The 24174-nt window shown below is 45.6% G+C and overlaps 2 protein-coding genes across 3 annotated transcripts in view; one reads left to right on the top strand and one right to left on the bottom strand.

Annotated features, from left to right (window-relative positions):
* Positions 1–5320, bottom strand: part of ACAD11 (acyl-CoA dehydrogenase family member 11) — a 28772-nt gene extending 23452 nt beyond the window's left edge. The window contains exons 1-5 of the mRNA XM_035317038.1: positions 5144–5320; positions 3392–3491; positions 3008–3133; positions 1439–1600; positions 1050–1214 (exon numbers count right to left, since the gene is read on the bottom strand). Coding sequence (XP_035172929.1) covers positions 1050–1214; positions 1439–1600; positions 3008–3133; positions 3392–3491; positions 5144–5280 — 690 coding nt within the window. The 5' untranslated portion in view covers positions 5281–5320. The remainder of the gene's footprint in view (positions 1–1049; positions 1215–1438; positions 1601–3007; positions 3134–3391; positions 3492–5143) is intronic.
* A 326-nt stretch (positions 5321–5646) lies between these two features.
* UBA5 (ubiquitin like modifier activating enzyme 5) lies at positions 5647–23674 on the top strand. Of its 2 annotated transcripts, XM_035317068.1 has the most exons (12): positions 5647–5834; positions 6373–6418; positions 6531–6620; positions 7810–7919; positions 8354–8440; positions 18027–18111; positions 18958–19062; positions 19151–19278; positions 20399–20534; positions 21239–21314; positions 21675–21781; positions 22367–23674. In XM_035317068.1, exons 1-12 carry the CDS (start codon positions 5698–5700, stop codon positions 22448–22450), a joined length of 1191 nt encoding a protein of 396 aa, XP_035172959.1. In that variant the 5' UTR covers positions 5647–5697; the 3' UTR covers positions 22451–23674. The 2 variants fall into 2 exon arrangements, with proteins under 2 accessions (XP_035172959.1, XP_035172960.1); XM_035317069.1 differs by lacking the exon at positions 5647–5834 and having other exon boundaries at positions 6370–6418; positions 6531–6615.
* The last annotated feature ends 500 nt before the right edge of the window (positions 23675–24174 follow it).

Below are 24174 nucleotides of genomic sequence, written 5' to 3' on the forward strand. Positions count from 1 at the left end.
CTGTAACTGTCTACAGCAAAAGTAGTTCCATTTAGCAATTCATAAAGATCTGCAAAAAATTAACATACACACAGTGTCAGAAAACAAGGCCTTTTTCCAATGAAAATGTTTTAAATTCTACATTTTTGAATAATATTTTTCCTGTCAGAAAGTTCTAAACTGTCCTAGTCTTAACTATGTACAAAAGACTTTCCTACATGGCCATGCCTGCATATATAGGAACAGTTTCTACAGATTCTTTAAGAGGACCTATATATAGTTTGGTCCACTCTTTCGACCACAGCAGGAACTGCTAGGAGTGTCTGCAAGACTGCCAGATTTCTCTGTTCATGGAGTCAAACAGCATATTTAAGCCTATAGTCAGCTTCTATCAACTGATCTATGCGCAACAGTGGGAATCTCTGGGATCTGTTGCGTTTTCATGGTGCAAGCCAGGAGCTGAGTCAGCCTCCTTGATGCAAGTCTGTCCCCTCTGCCAACTCTCTTAGACTCCTGGGGAGTTCCTGGACCATCAAGGGAACAGATGACAAAGGGGACCTAGTATGCACACAGGCACAATCTCAAAAGCCATGGAGGTTAACTAAAGCCCTACCACAGATTTCCATGGGCTCTGGATCAGATTCTTAAGCAGCTTAATGAGTCTTCAGTAAGTCGTTTAGTTGCACTGAATTCAGTATGATTTATTAATGTAAAATGATTTTTTTGGACTTTCAAGTAGACACTAGAGCTAATGAACGTATTAAGTACCTAAGTACCATATAAGGAGCATGGGGAGGAGTTAAATTCTCCTCTGTTTCTTTCAAAGATGTATAATTTAAATGTATAGAGGATGGAATTATTGTTTGTATTAAGATTTGCAAAGAGAGTCAATCAGTTTTGAATGATAGCTAAGACAGCAAATAACTTGATATCCAAGTGCACTTCTTCTCCATAGTTTTTACACTTATGTAGAGTAAATCATGACCGAAACACCTCTGTGTATGTTCCATTTCAAGTATGAACAAATGGAGAACCAAAAAGTGCTAAACATACAAATATGTTTCAAATACCTCTGTTGGGTGGAAAATGATGTTATCTATTCTAAAGTCCCCATGAATCAGGGTTTCTTCATTATCATCAGCTGGCAAGTTGTTTGCTAACCACTCAGCTAGCTCGTTCATGGCAGGAATATGTGTATGAGCGGCCGCGTCATATTGTCTTTTCCAAGTTGATACCTGAAAAAATACAAACATTTTAACAGTGTTACAGAACTGATCTGAATATAGCATTAACTTTGTACAGTGCGTAAACACTTGAACTAAATGCACGTCTAATAATCAAAATACGATGGTTACTTTTAAAAGTAATTTAAAATTAACAAATTAGCTTGCAAAGTAGCTTGCCACCCAAATAAATCTTCAAAGACCTGACAAAATGAGAATTTTTCAAAAAGCTGTACCTGTCTTCTGCAATATCCTGGACCTCTGCCATATTCTTGGAGACCCAATGACTGCAAATCAAAGGAGTGCAACCGGGCCAACGTTTCTATCATTGCAACATACAACGCAGAACGCTCTGCTGGGCCCACTTCTGGCAGCGACAGGTCTCGGAAGATGCGACCCTAGAGACATTGTAAATCAGTTATTTGGTGGAACGTACACAGCAGATAAAGAGAAGTACAGCTATATATTTCTGGAGCCAAAACAAATGCAGTGAACCGGTAGTTCCTGTACAATCTAAAATTCCTCCCTCATTTGTTTCTTTGCCCATGACAGATGAAGGGATTCATGGTAATCCCAAACCATTAGTATACAGCATATCTATTGGAAGCCAATTAAAATAAAAGAGATACATTCCGTAGATAACAGTCTGAACTAGAGCATGCAATCAGAGATCCTCAAACTTGAAAGTACTGCCAAAAAAAAAAGTTAATGTTACTGTATTGTCCCTAACACCCACACACACACTCCATGAAATTCTTCACAGCTTTATTATTTTATTAATCTTGATTTGTGACTTAGAGGGAGGATAACTTCATCTCCAGGAACTAGCCTGCAAACTCTTAAATTTCTAATTTCCTAGTCAACCTGATGACAGAATAATCAAATTTAATACATTTATTTTTTGGATTATTAGACATTTTTTAAGATAAAGTATCAGAGATAACCCACAACACTACTAGCCAAAAAATATTTTTGGACATAACTCACTATCTTTTTCTTCTTAATACACTTAAGTGTAAATATATATCAAACACATTTATGTGATAGACCATAATCTTCCCAATTTCCTTTCTTTTTTGTACACGCTATTGATTTAAACACAGATCCACACCTCTGAATGCTTTTCCTTAGAACTCAAATTTCAGACTACAGAACATGTAGGAGACAACTGGGTATTTTCACATAGGCGTTTCTCAGGGCTTCAGCTCTGAATGGAATCTAAATTTCCCAAAGCCCTGCACTGTCTACATGTTGGCACACACCTCAACTTGTCAAGCGAACACAGGCAGAGGAGGATGTGATGAAAGAGGTGAGGCCCGAATTCAAACCCTTGTCCCACAAGAAAAAAAAAAAAAGACATGATACAGCAGACTTAAACTTAGAATCACCCAAATTCTAGCAGAAACAGTATCAACTCAGCTAATGTGATTGTATGTAATTACTATTTCCAGTAACAAATACGTTCCAGGACATCAAAGAATTTCACACAATTTTATAGCTTGACTGTTCTCCCTCTGAATTATGTGTATGTTTTTGAAAGCAGCGATATGGAGTCATTTCGTGACATTCTTCTGAAAGCTCACATGAGAAAAGGTTAAATAATGAGCTGAATATTTTAGAAGAGATCAAAATAAGCTCTGGTGAAGCTGAAATCACTAAGAATGTCTGACAGCTAGCACTTTTTAAAAATATGAGAGGATTATTTATATTGGTACTCCTTGGTGTGCTTCAGTAAGTTTTAGACAATTTAAAAGCAGCTTGTAGTAGGGAGAATGAAAAAAAATCTGTGACATTGGCTGACCAACCTTCACGTGCTGCATTACATAAAATTCTGTTCCAATGACAGAGACATCACTGCAATACAACAGGGGCTCAGGGACTGGAAATCCAGCTGCAAATAAGGCTTTTTGCACATGATATTCTCTATCAACCTGAAGAAGACAGAAAAATAGATTCAGTGAAAAGCTCCTAAGCATAAATCATCATCTTACTGAATACATTTAATGACAATCTATCCTCTTAAGTGTTTAGTTAAGCATACAGCACAGAATATTGGAAACGACCCAAGTAATTCACTACATACCTAGACATATCCAACAATCACTGCAATATGCTGCACCATCACGTATGGGAAGAACTTAATGCACCTGCAAAAGGGATTTAGGAGCTTTCTGAGAAATGTGGCTTACCTTGTGAGCTCTAGGTAAAAGAGGGCCATGGGGCTTCTTCCTGAGCACATAAGCCTTCTCACCCTTCTGAAGATAAAAGGTTGGATTTGACTGGCCTGAGCTGCACAAAGAAAGATTCTAATTACTTACAATTTCAAGTACTTGCAAATCTGCAGACTTATAATGGAAATGGTGCAAAATTCACCGTGACAAGGCCTGTACAAGACAATGGAGAGTGAGTTTTTTCTGAAGTTTTCTTTTAAATATATTCTTAAAAAGATGCAAATGATAGCCCACAAAATCAGAAGTCAGAGGTTCTATCCCTACCTAAAAGAAAAATGTCTTCTTTCACTGTGGAGAAGTCAAGGATATTCAATTTGTTCTCCTGCAAAATGGAGACAGCATTTACCTCTCTACCCTAAGTAGATATCATAAGCGTGTTAAAGGTTTCAAGCAGAATTCATACTAGCCCATTATTGTATTGTTCCTTGATGAGCGCTAAATTTAACAATGTAAGCATAGAAAAAGCTTTTCAAATTACTGATGGATTCTAGTACCAAACCCCACTGCAGCCAGGCCTGATCATTTGTTCTCATGCATATGCTATGCTTAGGAAACTGCCTGTAGCAACTGTGAAGCTCTGAAGAACGAATGCTGCAGTGACAAAGAAAGTACACGCTTCAATCACACGCCTACGTGAAAGAAAACAACCTAGTTAAACCGTTCATGACACCTCATCCATCAGATCCTAATCAAGCTCATCGATCCTCGCATTCCTCAGGGCCCTGAGCTCATCTACATGCCACCCCCTCCTCGTTCTGAATCATTTTCAGGACCTATTCTACGTTAGTCCAATAGAAGATTAGATAACTATTGGAAAATTAGAATCAAGCAAATGTTCGCCCTCATGTTTCCCTGGACATTTTCATTCCCCACGAGCCTGTTAGTGGGTAGACTATAGAACAGTTTGTCAGGTGTACTGCACAGACAAATACTCTGCTGGGCACAAATGAGATTCAGATTGGCTGAAGCCTTTAGGTGCAACCACAAAACAACACAGCAAAAGCTTTAAAATGTTTTTTTTTGTTGTTGTTGTTTGTTTTTTTTTTAGATTTTACTATTAGATATTCTCATTAGGGCCCTCCTGAAGTCTCCTTGATTGCAGTACCTATGAGAATCAGGGCACAGGTAAGGATTCAATGGATGTTTTACATTTGCATTAGAAGACAATTAAAAAAATGTCTACCGTTTCTTGGAGACAGCTGCAGGCAGAGCAGGTGAGGGCGTCTTTAGAGTGGAATTAACGTGGTGTGGGTTTTTTGAGCTTATCTTCCTAACAGGAGGCTCCTGATTTGAAGTCACACCACTGCTTTGCAGAGGCCAAATGAGCTGGAGCTCCTGTGAAAATGAGTTTTGGTGCCCACAAGTGGAAGCCCATCAGCGCAATACTTGTTTTGAGGATTAATAAGCACCTCAGCACCAAGTATGTGCTTCTGTGGCAAGCCTTAGGCTTCTTAAATCGATTTTGGGAGCCATTTACGTGCGCATAAAGATTTTTTTACTTGCTGAAGTAACTGCAGAGCAATCCGACAAACCAAGATTTACGAGTACAGGCTGGCACCAAAGCTCACGGGCACTGGGGGCACACGTCGGGGATCCAGGCAGGCTTTTCCAGCAGCACAGCGCTCCCAGCCGTGCCAAAGGTCCCCGGCTGCCCCGCGCCGAGCTTTGCCCCCGCGGCCAGCCGGACTGCCAACGGGGCCTGCCCCTCACCTGTACTGCCTGACGGCCAGAGCCCCCTCGCGCTGCTGCGGGAAGCCGGCCAGCCGGCGGCACAGGAACCGCTCCAGCCCGCCCGCGTCGAAGCGGTGCTGCCGCCGCACCTCGCCGGTGCCCGGCTCCGCCGCCATCCCGGCGCTGCGCTGCCGCTGCGCACCCTCCCTCCACGCCGCTGCGCAAGCTGCGGAGCGGCCCCGCTCCCTCCGCCCAGGCTCCGCTACGCAAATTGCGGAGCGGCCCCGCCCAGCGTTGCCGCGGCAACCGCAGGCTGCTGGGTCCGTCAGGGAAACCGTTCCCCTGCTCCGCGGCTCCGCGTTCCGGCCGCCTCCTCCCGCAGGCCACCGGCTATTGTCAAGGGCTCCGATGGCGCCTTTCTTTTCCGCCGCGACCGCTCCGTGCCCTCGAGCTTCACCAGAGCCCGCCCGCTGCCCGCTGCCCACCGCATGATGCCCCGCCGCGGTGGGAACGCTCGCTGAGGCAGCGGGAGCTGGGGGCAGGCCGCCCGGTGGCACCGGCGGAAGCGTCGCGGGGCCCGACGTGGCGCGGGGATGGCGGAGGTGCTGCGGCTGCAGCGGCGGCTGCAGGAGCTGGAGGAGGAGCTGGCCCGGGAGAGGGGCGGCCGGCGGGCGCCCAGGGCCCGCATCGAGGCCATGAGCGCGGAGGTGACGGACTCCAACCCCTACAGGTGCGGCCCTGGGGGCGAGGGGGGGGCTGGGGGGCTGCTGAGGGGGGAGGCGGCTGTGGTGGTAGGCGGCTGTGGTGGCAGGGGGCGGTTGGAGCAGGTGGGACTGCAAGTCTGTGCCAGCCTGAGCCTGCTGAGGGTCTGCCTTAAAAAACAGCAAAAAAAAAACACGAGTCTTCACTGGCCTGCTGACATATGGTTCATTAAAGCGGAGGCTTCCCTCTTTTAAATCTGTGATTCGTTTCCTGAAATAGTTACGGGCCCTGCTGAACTCATTAATCTTACTCATACCAACAGAATAAGTATGTGACTTTCTTCAGGGTCAGTACTCTGTAGCTTTTGCTAATCGGAAAGTATCTACTACCTCATTCAGACTGTATCCGGCTGGCAATCGCTGCTGCGGTGATAACAGCAGACTCGAGGTTGTTGCGTGGCTGGCTTGTTTTTTAAGCAACAACAATTTGTAGATGTCCAAAAAGTAAAATTGCTATTAGAAGAAGAGGGAGCATTTTCAGTATACCATTGCTGTTTTTCTTTGCAGTCGCTTGATGGCACTGAAAAGAATGGGAATTGTCAAAGATTACGAGGTAGGTTTGTATCTGCATTAAAACAGCCCCGTCTTTTTTCCTCTCCCCGCCCGCCCTGCGCCTGTGAGGATCACCTTTGATGTGCTGATCCAAACTTCATTTCTTTCTGCAGAAAATCCGTACCTTTACAGTTGCAGTAGTAGGTGTTGGTGGAGTTGGCAGCGTGACTGCTGAAATGTTGACAAGGTGTGGCATTGGTAAGGTAATAAAAGTTTTCTTCTTCTCCTTTGTTACAGCAGATGTACTAGTCTTCTTTATAGGGAGTTTGATTCAGTTTCTCTCAGTTGATTTTGCCCAAATAAAAATACTGTGAAGAAAACACTCAGGCACTTGAGCAAAATCACAAATGAAGAGTCTGCATTTTTCTTATGTTAGCAAAATTGGTTTATTTGGGGCTTCATCCTGTATCATGTGGACTACTCTTGTTCAGATGCTTATTTTCTCTGTGCTCATATATGAGTCCATCTATCTCATAACCATACTGGATTACTGCAACAGGAAGATAAAATGAGGAAGAAGGAGGAGGTAGCTCACGTACAAGATTAAATTCTACATTATGAGAACATGTTGATACTCAAGAAATTGTGCTGCAGTAGATTTCAGACCTTTTTACCACAAAAATCAGTTCACAATGTGACAGAGGTTAAAAGTTTAGCAGACTTAATGTGCATATAGATAGCAAGAACCCACTGAGTCAACAGGCTTTTCTTTAAAAGGAAGAATGGGGGGAATGGTTTAGATGTTTGCATTTCCAGGCTAAACCTCACCATTTACTCTTGGAACTTAAGAGGTTTCTTAATACAGAGGTGATGCAGTTTTTTTATTGCAAAGTTTGTTCTCCCTTCCTCTGAAGGAGAATTTCCTGTAGATCAGTGTCTTTTACTTACAAAAGGACGTTGGGCTATTGAATCAGAATTTATTATAATCAACATACCTGTGTATTCTGTAGGTATTTTAAGTTAATTGATTTTGAAGAACAAGACAGAAGTGAAAGAAATAACACATTTTAGCTAATGTCATAATGGCAAGTAGGAATGTGAGAAGAGGTATTAATGTCCATGTTGATAGTCTGTTGAATATTTTTAATTTAGATCAAATGAGCAAATTCAAATTGCTGCTTTTTTAAAAACAAACAAACAAAAAACAACAGCAGTTTTCATGACTTAACAAATAATTTCCTGGTGACTGGCAGCTAGAATTCAGTCTTTCACATTTACAATATTGGTAACTTTTATATATGAAATGAGTTGAACTGGAGGGTGTCATTTATTTTAGTGTTTTTGTTGTTGTTGCTGATTTTATAATTAGTTTTTCTGTTTAAAATGGCTTGCTATAGTGCTCTGCTTACGGAGTATTTGGAGATTCACATGTTAATACAATCTTTATTGTAGCTTCTTCTGTTTGATTATGACAAAGTGGAACTGGCAAACATGAACAGACTCTTCTTCCAACCTCATCAAGCTGGATTAAGTAAAGTGCAAGCAGCAGAGCATACCTTGAGGTATGACTTACAGAAATGGGTATGCAGTGTATTTATCCAGGATGCTGCTACAGAAAAATGTTTAATTCTTAAACACTTCCAAAGTAGCAAGGTCTAATTTAGACATTTGAGTATAAAATGGCTGTGGGAACATTTGATACTTTAGGGACATGTTTAACCTGCCCAGAGCCTTAATGTGAATCTACTTCCACATATAGCTAATTTTACCGAGAAGTCTGATATAAACTATACTGCTTCAGTATTTTGGAGGGTTTTGTTGTTTGGTTGGTTTGGTTTTCTTTTTTTTCATCATCAAATTGTGAACTTCTGACGAATCTGGGTGCGTATGTGCCCTTGGACTGGAAGCTTAAGACTGTACCAGCACTTGTGAAGTAGGGAATAAAATGCAAATTATTGTCTTTATTAACATTGACTCATTTTGTTTCCTCTATTAGAAATATTAATCCTGATGTTCAATTTGAAGTACATAACTACAACATCACAACGCTGGACAATTTTGAACATTTCATGGATAGAATAAGGTAAACATTTTTCAACAAAAGCAAATGACTAACTTCTGATATGTAGTTCTAAATACAGCATCACATTTTTATTTTTCTAATTTAATAACTACTAACTGAAAACTAGTGGGAAATATGTATGCAGACACTTCTGCCTAGCCCTTTTCTCTGCATGGCATTTATTTTTTATGTTACATAGCTCTATTTTGTTTTAATACCTCTTTAGACTTCTGGCCAAACCTGGCTTTTCCCATAACAGAAAACAGATCAGGTCATACTTGGACTGCTCTGGGATATTTTCTGGTATGCTTTTGCTGTGGATTAACCCTGCTGGCAGCTCAGCACCAAGCAGCTGTTTGCTCAGTCCACACCCCTCCACTTCCCCCTGTAGGATGGGGGAGAGAATTGGAGCGGGGGGGAAATAAAAGCTTGTGGGCTGAGATAAAGACAGTTTAGTAAGACAGGAAAGGAAGAGAAATAATATGTACAAAGCAAATCAAGTACAGTGCAATTGCTGCTCATCACCGGATGACCAATGCCCACTCTATCCCCAAGCAGTTGTCCCACTGACCAAGGCCAGCTACCCATATAAATTGCTGAACGTGAGCCCATACAGTATGGGACGTGGATCTGGCCAGTTTTGACCAGCTGTCCTGGCTGTGTACACTCCTAGCTCCTGGCATAGGACACCACCTCCTTAGAGCAGCCAAAAGCCGCTGATAATTTCTGTGTTTCACTTAAGACAACCGATAGACACCGCTGCTTCCTAGTCTCTGAGAACGGCGCCTTTCCCAGAGCCGTTCCTCCTTCTCAGACAGTCTGTTGCTCTTCTAGTTCCTTGCTTTTGCCCTTGGTGGCGGTATCTTCAGGAAGTCTCTGGTTCTTAGGTACCCTTAAACTACGCTTGCAGGAGGCCAGCAGCACATTCCACGGATGCTGCAGGTTGCCAGGCCCGGTTCCCCAGCTGGCCGGCATTCTCTTCTGCCAGGCTTTTAGGAGACTTTTGCTGTCAACGTTTGTCCCAGTTGGGCCAGGTCACCTTTGTGGCTGCTCCCGTCCCCAACACTTTCCATTCCCATGACGACTTCTCATCCCCCAAATGACTTCTCATCCGCAAGTCTCCTTCATGGACCTGCCACCCACAGCCGTTCCCCATCAGGAGCAGACATCCCCAACCCACTTGATGGCGTGGGCAGCAGGAGAGGCCTGCGTTCAGTCTCCCTCTCCCGCTGACTGATGCAGGAATAAGTGCAGGCAGAGGCTTTGCAGGGTGGAAAAGTCGTAATTTATTCCTGGGGGAATTGTGGCTGCCACCCCCAGCCCATCCCCAGGTGAGGCCCGGCCGCCTGCTTAGGCGTGGGGCCCGGCCTGCCGGCCCGCTTGGTCCCCGGCCCCCGGCTCCTCCTGCCAGCCCGCTTGGTCCCCGGCCCCTGGCTCTTCCTGCCGGCCTGCTTGGTCCCCGGCCCCCGGCCGCTCCTGCTGGACCCTGTGCAGCCAGGATGTGTCCCCGATGTTGGCGTCCTGCGGGGACCCTGGCAGTCTGCGTCCCGTCTGCCCCGCGTGCCAGGAGAAGCTCCTGACAAGTCTTCGTTCCATGGAGGGGCTGCGCTCCCTGCGCCTGGGCGAGACGCTGCGGGAGCGGTAGCTTGAGGGGCTCCTCTGCCGCTGCTGCTGCTGCTGCCGCCGCCCCAGCCGCGCGTTGCGCTGGAACCTTCTGCGGGGCCGCTGGGCTGAGGCGTTGCGCCGGGCGGGCGGCACCGGGTGCACAATGGTCTCAATAGGCCCGCGGCACAGCGGGCAGGTGTCTCCGTCTGCGGCCCACACATGGATGCACTCCAGGCAGAAGATGTGCCTGCAGGGGTCCACGCGAGCTGGGCTGGACAGCCGGCCCAGGCAGATGGGGCACGTCTCGTCCCCGGGGACCTCCTCTGGCTGCTGCTGCCGCTGTGGCCGGCTCATGGTGTCTGCAGCTGCTGCGATGTGCAGATGGTGGTCCTCTTGGGGAGGCTGCCCTGGTGCCAGGTGCTTAGCAGCAGCCTGGGGTCTTCAGCACCTTCACTGCTTCGCGGGTCGCTGGCAGGACCTCGATGCCTCACGTGTCGCTGGCTGGATCTCGACGCCTTGCGTGACACCAGCAGGACCACTGCAGATAGAACCAGGAAGAAAATACTCTAGCAGCAATCCGACATTAGCTTTCTAGGTTCAACCAAGTTGTCTAGAGCACTGTAGCTGTCAACGTTCTGTGTATGGATTGCAAACATTGCCGTTAGAATGGCAAATATGCTTGTGATAGGTTCTACTTGGCAAGCCTACGCCTAGGACAGATGAGGTACAGAGATGTCTGTAGATTGGATAACGTTACCGAAGGACCTCGATGGCTTGCGTGCAACAAGAATGGCTTCGCGTGTGCTTCTTGCAACAGCTCCGCCGGTCTCTCTCCTTCCAGCTGTGGAACCTCGAGCTCTCGACTACCACCAGCCGGACTGGCTGCAGGCGCCACGCTCAGGGCATTTATAGCCAGCCACCTTTTGTGAGGCCATAGGGTGACATCACAAGGGTCTTGGGGTGCCCCTGATGGCAGCACTGACAGAAGTCACCTGACCATTGTGAGACAATGGTGACGTGAGATGGCTGCTCCATGCTGACAGGAGCCAAGCACGGAGAGCGGTATCAGGCTAATTAAGAAAAGCCATCTCGGAAGAGACTGAACTGAGGAGTGGGCCAAGGATTGGGCCCTAATGTACTAAGAATAAAGTGTCACTTCAAATACCCGAGGCTCCCATCAAGTCCTTCTTTGACCTCAGTGCCAGGGAAGCTCATGGAGCAGATCCTCTTGAGCGTCATCATGCGGCAGTTGCAGGGCAAGCAGGCGATCAGGCCCAGTCAGCATGGGTTTATGAAGGGCAGGTCCTGCTTGACGAACCTGATCTCCTTCTATGACAAGGTGACACGCTTAGTGGATGAGGGAAAGGCTGTGGACGTGGTCTACCTTGACTTCAGTAAGGCTTTTGACACCATTCCCCACAGCATTCTCCTCAGGAAACTGGCTGCTCATGGCTTGGACTGGCGTACACTTCGTTGGGTTAAGAGCTGGCTGGATGGCCGGGCCCAGAGAGTTGTGGTGAATGGAGTCAAATCCAGTTGGAGGCCAGTCACCAGTGGAGTCCCCCAGGGCTCGGTACTGGGACCAGTCCTCTTTAACATCTTCATCGATGATCTGGACGAGGGGATCGAGTGCACCCTCAGTAAGCTTGCAGATGACACCAAGTTAGGTGCGTGTGTCGATCTGCTCGAGGGTAGGAAGGCTCTGCAGGAGGATCTGGATAGGCTGGACCGATGGGCCGAGGCCAACGGTATGAAGTTCAACAAGGCCAAGTGCCGGGACCAGCACCTGGGGCACAACAACCCCAAACAGAGCTACAGGCTGGGAGATGTGTGGTTAGAAAGCTGCCTGGCAGAGAAGGACCTGGGAGTGATGGTTGATAGTCGGCTGAATATGAGCCAACAGTGTGCTCAGGCAGCCAAGAAGGCCAGCAGCATCCTGGCTTGCATAAGAAACAGTGTGGCCAGCAGGTCCAGGGAAGTGATTGTCCCCCTGTACTTGGCTCCGGTGAGGCCGCACCTCGAGTACTGCGTTCAGTTTTGGGCCCCTCGCTACAAGGACATGGAGGTGCTCAAGCGAGTCCAGAGAAGGGCTACGAAGCTGGTGAGGGGTCTGGAGAACAAGTCTTACGAGGAGCGGCTGAGGGAGCTGGGACTGTTTAGCCTGGAGAAGAGGAGGCTCAGGGTGACCTTATTGCACTCTACGGGTACCTGAAGGGAGGCTGTAGCGAGGTGGGGGTTGGTCTGTTCTCCCACGTGCCTGGTGACAGGACAATGGGGAATGGGCTAAAATTGCGCCAGGGGAGGTTTAGGTTGGATATAAGAAGAACTTCTTTACTGAAGGGGTTGTTAGTCACTGGAATAGGCTGCCCAGGGAAGTGGTTGAGTCACCATCCCTGGAGGTCTTTAAAAGACGTTTAGATGTAGAGTTTACGGATATGGTTTAGTGGAGGACTTGTTAGCATTACGTCAGAGGTTGGACTTGGTGATCTTGGAGGTCTCTTCCAACCTAGACTATTCTGTGATTCTGTGAAGTCAGTGCTGCCATCAGGGGCACCCCAAGACCCTTGTGATGTCACCCTATGGCCTCACAAAAGGTGGCTGGCTATAAATGCCCTGAGCGTGGCGCCTGCAGCCAGTCCGGCTGGTGGTAGTCGAGAGCTCGAGGTTCCACAGCTGGAAGGAGAGAGACCGGCGGAGCTGTTGCAAGAAGCACACGCGAAGCCATTCTTGTTGCACGCAAGCCATCGAGGTCCTTCGGTAACGTTATCCAATCTACAGACATCTCTGTACCTCATCTGTCCTAGGCGTAGGCTTGCCAAGTAGAACCTATCGCATATTTGCCATTCTAACGGCAATGTTTGCAATCCATACACAGAATGTTGACAGCTACAGTACTCTAGACAACTTGGTTGAACCTAGAAAGCTAATGTTGGATTGCTGCTAGAGTATTTTCTTCCTGGTTCTATCTGCAGTGGTCCTGCTGGTGTCACGCAAGGCGTCGAGATCCAGCCAGCAACACGTGAGGCATCGAGGTCCTGCCAGTGACCCGCGAAGCAGTGAAGGTGCTGAAGACCCCAGGCTGCTGCTAAGCGCCTGGCACCAGGGCAGCCTCCCCAAGAGGACCACCATCTGCACATCGCGGCAGCTGCAGACACCATGAGCCGGCCACAGCAGCAGCAGCAGCCAGAGGAGGTCCCCGGGGACGAGACGTGCCCCATCTGCCTGGGCCGGCTGTCCAGCCCAGCTCGCGTGGACCCCTGCAGGCACATCTTCTGCCTGGAGTGCATCCATGTGTGGGCCGCAGACGGAGACACCTGCCCGCTGTGCCGTGGGCCTATTGAGACCATCGTGCACCCGGTGCCGCCCGCCCGGCGCAACGCCTCAGCCCAGCGGCCCCGCAGAAGGATGCAGCGCAACGCGCGGCTGGGGCGGCGGCAGCAGCAGCAGCAGCGGCAGAGGAGCCCCTCAAGCTACCGCTCCCGCAGCGTCTCGCCCAGGCGCAGGGAGCGCAGCCCATCCGTGGAACGAAGACTTGTCAGGAGCTTCTCCTGGCACGCGGGGCAGACGGGACGCAGACTGCCAGGGTCCCCGCAGGACGCCAACATCGGGGACACATCCTGGCTGCACAGGGTCCAGCAGGAGCGGCCAGGGGCCGGGGACCAAGCAGGCCGGCAGGAAGAGCCAGGGGCCGGGGACCAAGCGGGCTGGCAGGAGGAGCCGGGGGCCGGGGACCAAGCGGGCTGGCAGGAGGAGCCGGGGGCCGGGGACCAAGCGGGCTGGCAGGCCGGGCCCCACGCCTGAGACAGCGGCCGGGCCTCACCTGGGGATGGGCTGGGGGTGGCAGCCACAATTCCCCCAGGAATAAATTATGACTTTTCCACCCTGCAAAGCCTCTGCCTGCACTTATTCCTGCATCGGTCAGCGGGGGACGGGGGGGGGTGAACGCAGGCCTCTCCTGCTGCCTGCACCACCAAGTGGTTTGGGGATGTCTGCTCCTGATGGGGAACGGCTGCGGGTGGCGGGTCCGTGAGGGAGACTTGCAGGTGAGAAGTCATTTGGGGGATGAGAAGTCGTCATGGGAATGGAAAGTGTTGGGGACGGGAGCATCCACAAAGGTTTAAATTGCTCAGTTGTTGTATCAGCCTCGTGTGATAAGAAGCTTCAGCTCTATCCACAAAATCCAGGCTGAAGAAGGAACACGGTGCCCAAAGTAGAACTCAAAGAAGTTAGCTGAGTTTGTAAAAGATCAAAAGTGCTGAAGCAGTTATATGACAACTGAGCATGTGCAAAACAGAAAGGGGAGAAGTACAAGATGAAGAAGACTATGAGCCTTCATCGGAAAGCCCCCAAAGTGCAACCACCAGAGGTTACTGCGCCTGCAATAGCAGGAGGGGCAATATGATAATTAGGTGTGAGAAACCCCATTAACATAAATCCTGTCCTTTCCTGTGAACTGCATGAATATGGATATCACCGTACAGTGAAGAAGTACTCCTTGTCTTGCTTAGGTGTACGTGTTGGGTGGAATTAGCCCCCCCATACCCAGCGCTGTTAATAAAGAATACCTGCTTTCTAATTCTCCCAAAGAAGTCTTGGAAAGTGACACTGCTTTTTGCGTTCCACCATTGATGAGGACACAACAAGAAACTGAGGAACAACTTATCACCTGGGAAGGTGGAAATGGGCCAGAGACAGTGGGAAGGTGACTGAGAAACCTAGTGGTGTTTAGAGAAAATCAGGAACATCGCCACCTCTTGGCTGTCTCGGGGGGACGATAGAAATGAGCAGCGCCTCCCTGGCTACTTGAAGTGGTGACGTTCTGTTTCACCTTCTGTGTCAGGGGTATAAAAAGAGCCTGTTTTTTACCCGGAAGGAAGCTCCCAGAAGGGTTGGGGATGGAAGAGACCTCTGGAGGTCATCTGCTCCAACCCCCCTGCTCAGGCAGGTCCGTGTAGAGCCGTACGGCCGCTGGGCACTGCTGACAAGAGCCTGGCTCCATCTTCTTTGCATCCTCCCTTTGGGGATGTCTAGACATTGCTATGATCCCGCCGAGCCTTCTCTCCTCCAGGATGAATGCACAGTGATGCACAATGCAATCGCTCACTACCCCCGGAGTGATGATGTCCACAGACCCCGTGCGGTGGCACCCACACTCCGGCCAACCCGCTCAGTCCCAGCGTTCAGCACGACCCCATACAGTATGGGACATGGCTGTGGCCAGTTTGGGCCAGCTGTCCTGGCTGCGACCCCTCCCAGCTCCTGGTGCACCCACAGCCTCCTCGCTGGCTGTCCGCTATGGGCAGCTGGAACGTCCTTGACTCTGTGTAAGCAGGGCTCTGCGACAACTAAAAGATCGGTGTGTTGTCAGCATCACTGTCATCCAAAAGCCAGAACCCAGCTCCATACCAGCTATTATGAGGATAACTAAACATCTCTGATACAAATCCAAGACAGCATTATAGTATGAACAAAGGAAATACTTAGAAAATCTCTTAGATAAATTCTGAAATAACTATAATTCAGTTGCAGATATGTTCTACAAAGATACAAATTTCCTAATGTGTTTTAATATGGGTGTATACTATATAACCACTATATTAATCTAAAATGCCCATGTATTTAAATCCCAGCCTCAGTTTGCTGGTATTTCTACTGCAGATCTAAGATGCTAGTTGTATCCTGGTTTGCATTGCATGTGTTTTGTTAGAAGGGTAACTAGCTAAACTGTTACATTGAACTTCAGAGGGCAGACTTTGACCTATTCAGGTAACTTGTTGCAGGAATCCCTTGGGAGTCACTCCGGAGGGGCAGAGGAGTCCAGGAAACCTGGACAGTCCTCAGGACAGAAATCTTAAAGGCACAGGAGCAGGCTGTTCCTGAGTCCCATAAGGTGAGCCAGAGAGGAAGAAGACCAGCATGGATGAACTAGTAACTTTTGTTGAGACTCCAGAAGAAGAGAGTCTACGTCCTCTGGGAGAAGGGACAGGCTACTTGGGGCAACCACAAGGAAGTTGCTGAGATATGCAGAGAGGAAATTAGAAAGCCAAAAGCCCAGATTGTCCACTGCAGTAAAAAAGGACAAGAAATCATTTTATAAATATATTAACAGCAAGAGAAGAACCAAAGAGAATTTTTGTCCTTTACTTAATGCATCAGGGAATGTGATCGCTGAGGATAAGGATAAAGCTGAAGTTATCAACACCTTCTTTAGACCTGTCTGTAATAGTTGGATCTGTTCTCTTCAGGGTATTTTACTCCCTGACCTGGATGTCCCCTGTAATTCAGGTCGAGATCCAGAATACAGTTAGAGACCTGTGATCCAGAATACAGTTAGAGACCTGGTTGTCCACCTAGAATGTCACAAGTCCATGGGACCAGACAGGCTCCACCCTAGGGTGCTGAGGGTGGAGGTGATTGCCAAGCCACTTTCCACCATCTGCCAGTGCTCCTGGTTGTCTGGAGAGGTCCTAGAGGATTAGAGGCTTGCCAATGTGACTCCCATCTGCAAGACGGGCCCGTAAGGAGGACCTGAGGAACTACAGGCTTGTCAGCCTGACCTCAGTTCCAGGGAAAGTTATGGAGAAAGTCATCTTGGGTGAGATCACACGGCACGCGTATGGCATCCAGGGGATCAGGCCCAGCCAGCACGGGTTCACAAAAGGCAGGTCGTGCTTGTCCAACCTCATCTCCTTCTGTGATCGTGTGACCAGACTGGTAGATGAGGGAAAAGCTGCTGTTGTAGTCTACTTAGACTTCAGCTAAGCCTTTGACATGGTCTCCCACAGTATTCTCCTGGGGAAACTGGCTGCTCATGGCCTGGACAGGTACACTCTTCTCTGGGTAAAGAACTGGCTGGAGGGCCATGCCCATCAGGTAGTGATTAATGGAGTTAAGTCCCGCTGGTGTCCCGTTACAAGTGGTGTCCCGTAGAGGTCGGTACTGTGGCCTATCTTGTTTAATATCTTTATTGATGACCTGAATGAAGGGATTGAGCGTACCCTCAGTAAGTTTGTAGATGACACCGAACTGGGAGGTAGTGTCCATCTGCCTGAGGGTAGGGTGGCCCTTCAGAGGGATCTGCATAGGCTGGACAGCTGGGCTGAGGCAAATGTGTTGAGGTTTGACAAGGCCAAGTGCCGGGTCCTGCACTTTGGCCACAATAACCCCATGCAGTGCTACAGGACTGGGGCAGGGTGGATAGAAGACTGTGAATAGGAAAGGGACCTGGGAGTGTTGATCGATGCTTCGCTGAACGTGAGCCAGCAGTGTGCCCAGACAGCCAAGAAGGCCAACGGCATCCTGGCTTGTATCAGGAATAGTGCAGCCAGCAGGACCAGAGAGGTGATCGTCCTCCTGTACTCTGCTCTGTTGAGGCTGCACCTCGAGTCCTGTGTTCACTTTGGGGCCCCTCTCTACAAGGACATCGAGGCCGTGGAGCGGACCCAGAGAAGGGCTACAAGTCTGGTGAGGGGCCTGGAACACAAGTCCTGCGAGGAGCTGCTGAGGGAATTGGGGTTGTTTAGTCTGGAGAAGAGGCTCAGGGCAGACCTTATCGCACTCCACAACTTCCTGAAGGGAGGTTGTGATGAGGAGGGGGTCAGCCTCTTAGATAACTAATGATAGGACTCGAGGAAATGGCCACAAGTTGCGCCTGGGGAGATTTAGATTAGATATCAGGAAAAAAAAAAATCTCTCAAAGAGTGGTCAGGCACTGGAACGGCCTGCCCAGGGAGGTGGTGGAGTCACCATCCCTCACGGTGTTCAAGAAATGCCTGGACAAGGTGCTATGAGATACAATTTAGTAGCTTAGTGGGTAGTATTGGTGATGGGAGGACGGTTGGACTGATGATCTTGTAGGTCCTTTGCAACCTTATGTTTCTATGATGCTATGATTCTAAATATACTTCCCATGTGCTTCTGTACTTTAAAGAAACGTGTTGATTGCCGTGTCGGTGTTGTATTCTGCCAGCAATTTCATGCAAACTTCTGATTCCTATTGCAGTAACGGCGCATTAGAGGAAGGGAAGCCTGTCGATCTTGTTCTAAGCTGCGTGGACAACTTTGAAGCTCGCATGGCAATTAACACGGTAAGACCATCTAAGACAAGAGCTTATGGAGGTCAATTTTCCTCTTATAAATATTGTTAGGAATTATGGGGACTACAGAAAAGACAGGAACCTATCAGGAGTCTTCTAAAAAAAAAGTTTTCCCTTGATTTAAGGAAACGGAATCTGATCTTCTACCCAGTTCTTGTAAGACAGGTTTTATGTTTGTAAATATAAACGTAGTCTTGTAAGTTACTAGCATCTTACAGCTAGAAAAAGGATTGTGTTTGAAGTCCTCTCTGCACTTCCAAATCATCTTATTTATACAAAAGCATTATCAAATCCTGTTAAATCTAACAAAATTTTTAATACTGTGTATAGCTAATTGTATACTTTATATGACCTTTTTGTATACTGAAAATGTTTTAAGGCTGTGTACCTAATCATACTGTTTTTCTTTGCAGTTGCAGTCAATGCAGGGTGTATGCCAAATGCATGTTTTCAGTTATTCTTCAGCTAACCTAATAAGCAAATTGTGTGCACTGAACATATACAGATATGCTGGATGCTCTAAAAGCATGCCATTATATGTAGTTTTTGCTATTAGGTTCTCTAGTGTGGGTCTAATAACTGGATCTCTAATGCCTGTATTTGTTCAAAACACTCAGGTCCCCAGGAAATTACTAAGGCCTAGCTTCATCAAAACAAATTTAATTTGTCGTGTCACTCCTGATAAACAATCTCTGTTCTACCTTTTCATCTTCTTTCCAGTCATAGACTTTCTGTCTTAAATCAGGAAGGTCAATGTGTTCAATCATTCTCAATTTACTATTTATTTTATTCATTAAACTTCTACAGTGCTGATGTGTGTATCTTTGTGTTTATAAGGCCTGCAATGAACTTGGACAAATCTGGATGGAATCTGGAGTGAGTGAAAATGCAGTGTCAGGACATATACAGCTCATCATACCTGGTGAATCCGCTTGTTTTGCGGTATGTGCAGCTCAGCTGAATTGCTGGTTTGTCTTTCTTATGAAATGGGACCTTTTTGTTTAAACTAAATTTCTTTATTTCCCCTCAGTGTGCTCCTCCACTTGTAGTTGCTGCAAATATCGATGAGAAAACATTAAAACGAGAAGGAGTTTGTGCAGCTAGTCTTCCTACAACTATGGGTGTTGTGGCAGGAATTCTCGTACAAAATGTTCTCAAGTAAGTGTCTGGGTTGGTCCTGTGCAACGCACAGCACCGTAAGAGAGAGAAACCTGAAGGAACCTTTCACAGTGATGGGTCTGGTTCTTTTTATGTGCTTGTGGCTTATGTCCTAAAGGTATTAGTATCATCAGACAGGGCTGATGCACACAGTGTTGGAATCATGTTTTGGAAGTGCTGTTTTCAGGAGAACTTTTTAGGGTCAAGGAAGTCTTTGGAGTTTTCCTACGAATTTTTCTTGCTCTGTGTACACACACATTTTTATTTATTTTTCTTATTTTGGTATTTAAAGCTCTTATTTAACATCATTGAGCAGCTGTAAACAAAAATATTAGAGGACTATGATCTTTGACATTCTTACATGGATGAAGAAGAAATAATTTATCTTGCAGTATTCATATTCTAGAAATATGAGGTGAATTTAAAAGGTACTGTCATGTGACTCCAGCTGCTAAGAACTTCAGGTACCAGCAGAGAAATTTTTTGAATGACTTTACACTTGTTTTCAGAATGATGCACCATCTTTCCCTAGCTTCTTTTTAGCAAAAACTTGCCAGCTTTGTTCAGCGTAATAAGCTTGTTTGAGCTTCTTCAATTGCCTGTTTAAACTTCAAAAATGCAGTAAAATACAAGCTTTTAATCATATTTGTGCTTCGAGAATAAGATCTTATTTAGACAAGTTTTAGCCTTAGCTTGCTTTTATCAGTTGTCCAGAAAATTCCAGTTTAAAAGAATAAAAATCATTTACAAGCGTACCTACGAACAACAAAGTTCCATTTTTCAGCTGTGCAGCAAGAGGCATTAAATAAAATTGCATCCCAGCAGATGTTTTTCTTTAATGAATAATGCAAACAATGCAGCTTAATTCAAATCTTTATTTTCATTGCAAGTATGACCCCACGTAAACAGCTTCTGATTAGTTAAAAACTCTGCCTTTGAAGTACAGGGCACCTGAGTGTTTCAAGCAATGAATTAAGGCACAGGAGAAAGCTGCTTACATATTGCTCTAGACGTATTTATTTCTAAGACACTGGCTCACATACTTACACCACAAGAGGACCAGGCTCTGTGTTGATGAAGTTATACTGTAAGGACCTGGTTTCTCTATTTGTGTTTCTAGGTATCTTTTAAATTTTGGTACTGTGAGTTATTATCTTGGTTACAACGCGATGCAGGATTTCTTTCCAACTATGGCAATGAAACCAAACCCACAATGCAGTGACCAAAACTGCAGGAAACAGCAGGAAGTTTATAAGGTAAAACTATTATTTTCTCTTTCTTAAGAACAAAGCAAGCTACAGATCTGTAGAAATAACCTTCAGCATTGCTCCAAATTTTCAGCAGCCTTGTCTTCAGATGATTGCATGTTTAGAAAAACATAGTAGTTAAAGATGTTCCCTTTAAGGTAAGTTTCACATCTTTGTCAGCAACATGGACGGTGGGATTAAGTGCGTCCTCAGCAAGCTTGCTGATGACACCAAGCTGTGTGGTGCAGTTGACACACTGGAGGGCAGGGATGTGCCATCCAGAGGGACCTGGGCAGGCCTGAGAGGTGCCTGAACTTCTCATGAAGTTCAGCAAGGCCAACTGCAAGGTCCTGTATCTGGGTTGGGGCTTGGAGTTAGGAGGTCTTTAAGGTACCTTCCAGCCTAAACTATTTGATGATTCTATGAGCATCTAAAAAGGTGCACGTAAAAGTTTGCATGCAGGTGTATCAGTTGTGGTTGGTTTTGTTATGTTTTTTTTTTTTTTTTTTTCCCCCGTAATAATTGCTCAATCTTTCTGGCAGTCATGTATTTTTGAGTGTTAATGGGCTTTTTTAATTTGTAGGTATTCTGCCTTTTTATGCTTAACAAGGTTTTAAATGGTGACTGTGTCTCTCAATCAAACCTAATATTTATGCTTTTTAATATTTAGGTAAATCAGACTGCTACATATTTTATGTGTTTTTTTCTTTCAGAAAAAAGTAGCTGCACAACCAAAAGAAGAAGTGACTGAGCAGGAAGAAGAAATAGTGCATGAGGACAATGACTGGGGTAGGTACTCGGAGACTAACTGAAGCTTGGTATTGGGAACATCACTTAAATTCTTTGTTTGGGGTGAACACACTGTAGACTTCTCCTACATTCTATTTTTGGAACTTACATTGTGTAATTACTGCTGACTTTGACAAGTTTTGACAGTAATGCTAAAACAACTTGTTCTAGTTTTAATATGATTAGCAAGTTTTCGTTCAACTATTTAAGTGTTTGAATAAAATATTTAGCTATTCTTACCTCTAAGTTAGGTATATGGAAGTGTTTCATATATTGTAAAGGGAAAACATAGCATTGATAATGGGAATTAAGTAGTTGAAATCAAAGGTCTTTACATTTTTTTTTCTATTTAATGCAAAGGGATCGAATTAGTATCAGAAATTTCAGAAGATGAGCTGAAGGCTGCTTCTGGTCCAGTACCTGATCTTCCTGAGGGAATTACTGTAGCATATACTATCCCAAACAAGGTAATATAGTTATTATTTACAAAGATGGTACTTTTATGAATAAGTATTACACATTAAATTTGTAAGACTAGCTACTGTGGTTATCCCTCAACCCTTAAAGTAACGCCTTAACTCCAGTAAAAGTAAACCTCAGCACATCCAACTGGTGTCTTCTGTGGTCCCGTTCTGTGTTTCTGTGAAATGTATTACTTTAAACATGGATGCTAGTGTGAATGTCGTTTTGAGGTGTCAGGAGTGAGTTTGGGGCGGCAGGGGGCAGGGAAGGCAAGGAAATAACTTTTCAGCTAATATTTTGACAACTAATATTTTAACAAATTTATCTTTTTAAAAGTACGTGTAGTCAAAGTGCAATTAGTACACCTGGGGAACAAAGAATGTCTCCGTTTTGCAGCCAGAATACTCAAACTTCCAGTCAGAATAGAGCTTACACTTTGTAGACCAGATTGCTGTAAATCAGTTGAGTGCTGTAATTTGAGTGCTTAGTTTTGGGGAAGTGTGGCATACCTGCAGTAAAGCTTACTTTGCTTGTGGAGGATATTTTGTGTGCTACTTCTGTTGCTGACCTCTTTTTCCTGTTACTGCTAGGAAGAGAATCCAGTAGCTGAAGAAACAGTGACTGAATCTGAAGAAAGCCTGGAAGAACTCATGGCCAAAATGCGAAACCTGTAGCCAAACAAATACTAACTACAAACCTGGGAGTTTGGATTGACATCAAATCTTGAATGGACTTTTTTCTTCTCCATTGAAGCTTATCTTTACATATCTGATTAAATGGAACTGTTACAGAGTGGGAAGCAGACGGGCTTAACCTTGTTTATGTTCTGTTGTATATTCTCATCCTTAACGTACAGAGTTGTGCTACTGTAAGTTTTAGTTTCTCAGCATTGCTGAGCGCAGGTAATTAATGGAAATATAGAGAGGGATAAATTAATGGAAGTATGCATAGCATGTTGTCTGCAGTATCGGTATAAAAACACGGTTTAGGACACATGAAAGATGAAATCTGCTGGCTGAAGTAGATAGAGTAGGTCAAGAGCAGCTGACAGCGCCTCACTCATATTGCTGTTTCTGTTTATCCATGCATTTGTACTAGTCATTCACTGGACTTTGACAGAGCTTTTGCATGGATTGTGCTGTGGGTATGTTTAGTGAGTAAATTGATCTTTTCAGCCTTTTCATCAGCCTTAACTTAATTTGCCTGGTTTTGTCACTTCTTACTACTGCTTGTTCATAGTTAGCTGCCTGTATGTGATAATGCTTTCAGTATGTTGCAACCTAAGTCTTCTGTTGGTAGATAGTTTAGCTGGCAGACTGGATATTAGCATGACCTTACTTCAGCTGGCAGACGTTTTTCATGGCAAAATAGGTAGGAATTCCAAGTAACACTGGAATGTACAGGAGACTTTCTCTCTGAAAATCAAAATTTTGGGGGTTTTGTTGGTTTCTAAGAGATTAGCTATAATTCTGATCTACCCCCATTTGGGGGTGTATTTAAATCTGAGTTTACATAGGAAAGCTTCTATAGTTAGATGCTCTAAACATATAGTGTTGCAAATGTCTGAGTAGCTGAGTTACTGTATTTGTCTTGTAAATAATGTTAATACAGGAGTATTAACTTTTAAATTATCCTGTGTTAAACTGACCTGTAAGTGTACACAGTATGTAGTGCCAGTATCCTACAGACCTGGAAATACCAACTTCAAATGTTTTAATTGTTCTGGGTGTCTGATCTAGAACGTCATCACTGTTCAGATGTAGTTTAGAATGTAGGTTGTAGCATCTGCAATGTGATACAAGTATTTCTAATTTGTGCTGTTCAAAAACCTTTTTACAGCCTGGTGCAGCTAACACAGAACTAGCTGATACATGTTAGTAGGCTTATCCAACCAACACGTAAAAAGAGGAATATTTTGGAGGTGCTTCTGGTTCTTAGGGTAGCTGAATGATATTTAAAAATTTGTTTCTGATTTCTAAGCAACCGTAACAGGCTTCAGAATGCATCTCCTCCATAGCTAATGCTAGATTATATTATTTAAACAAAAATCATCTTTGAAGTTGGTGAGGGTTTTTTTTTGTTCTTCTGTAAAATGGAAGGCGGTTTGTGGATTGAGTTCAGTTTTGGAGAAAACATGTAAGAAATGAATTGTAACGAAGAAAGGGAAACAAAATGAGATAGTTTAAAAGGTACATACATGAATCAGTGTCATTAAGTCTATATTAGCATGATCTGAGTGTCAATTTAAGTGTTACATTTCTTTGTGAGAAACTACCGTTCTGTTGGGAACAGTCAAAGTGAGGCACATGCTTGATGCTGAAGATTGAGACAACCAAATGGTTGACTCATTTCTACAACAGCTTAGTTAAACTAGACTCAACTAGTTGACAACTTTACA

Source organism: Oxyura jamaicensis, chromosome 2, assembly GCF_011077185.1.
Source record: "Oxyura jamaicensis isolate SHBP4307 breed ruddy duck chromosome 2, BPBGC_Ojam_1.0, whole genome shotgun sequence".
Taxonomy (NCBI): domain Eukaryota; kingdom Metazoa; phylum Chordata; class Aves; order Anseriformes; family Anatidae; genus Oxyura; species Oxyura jamaicensis.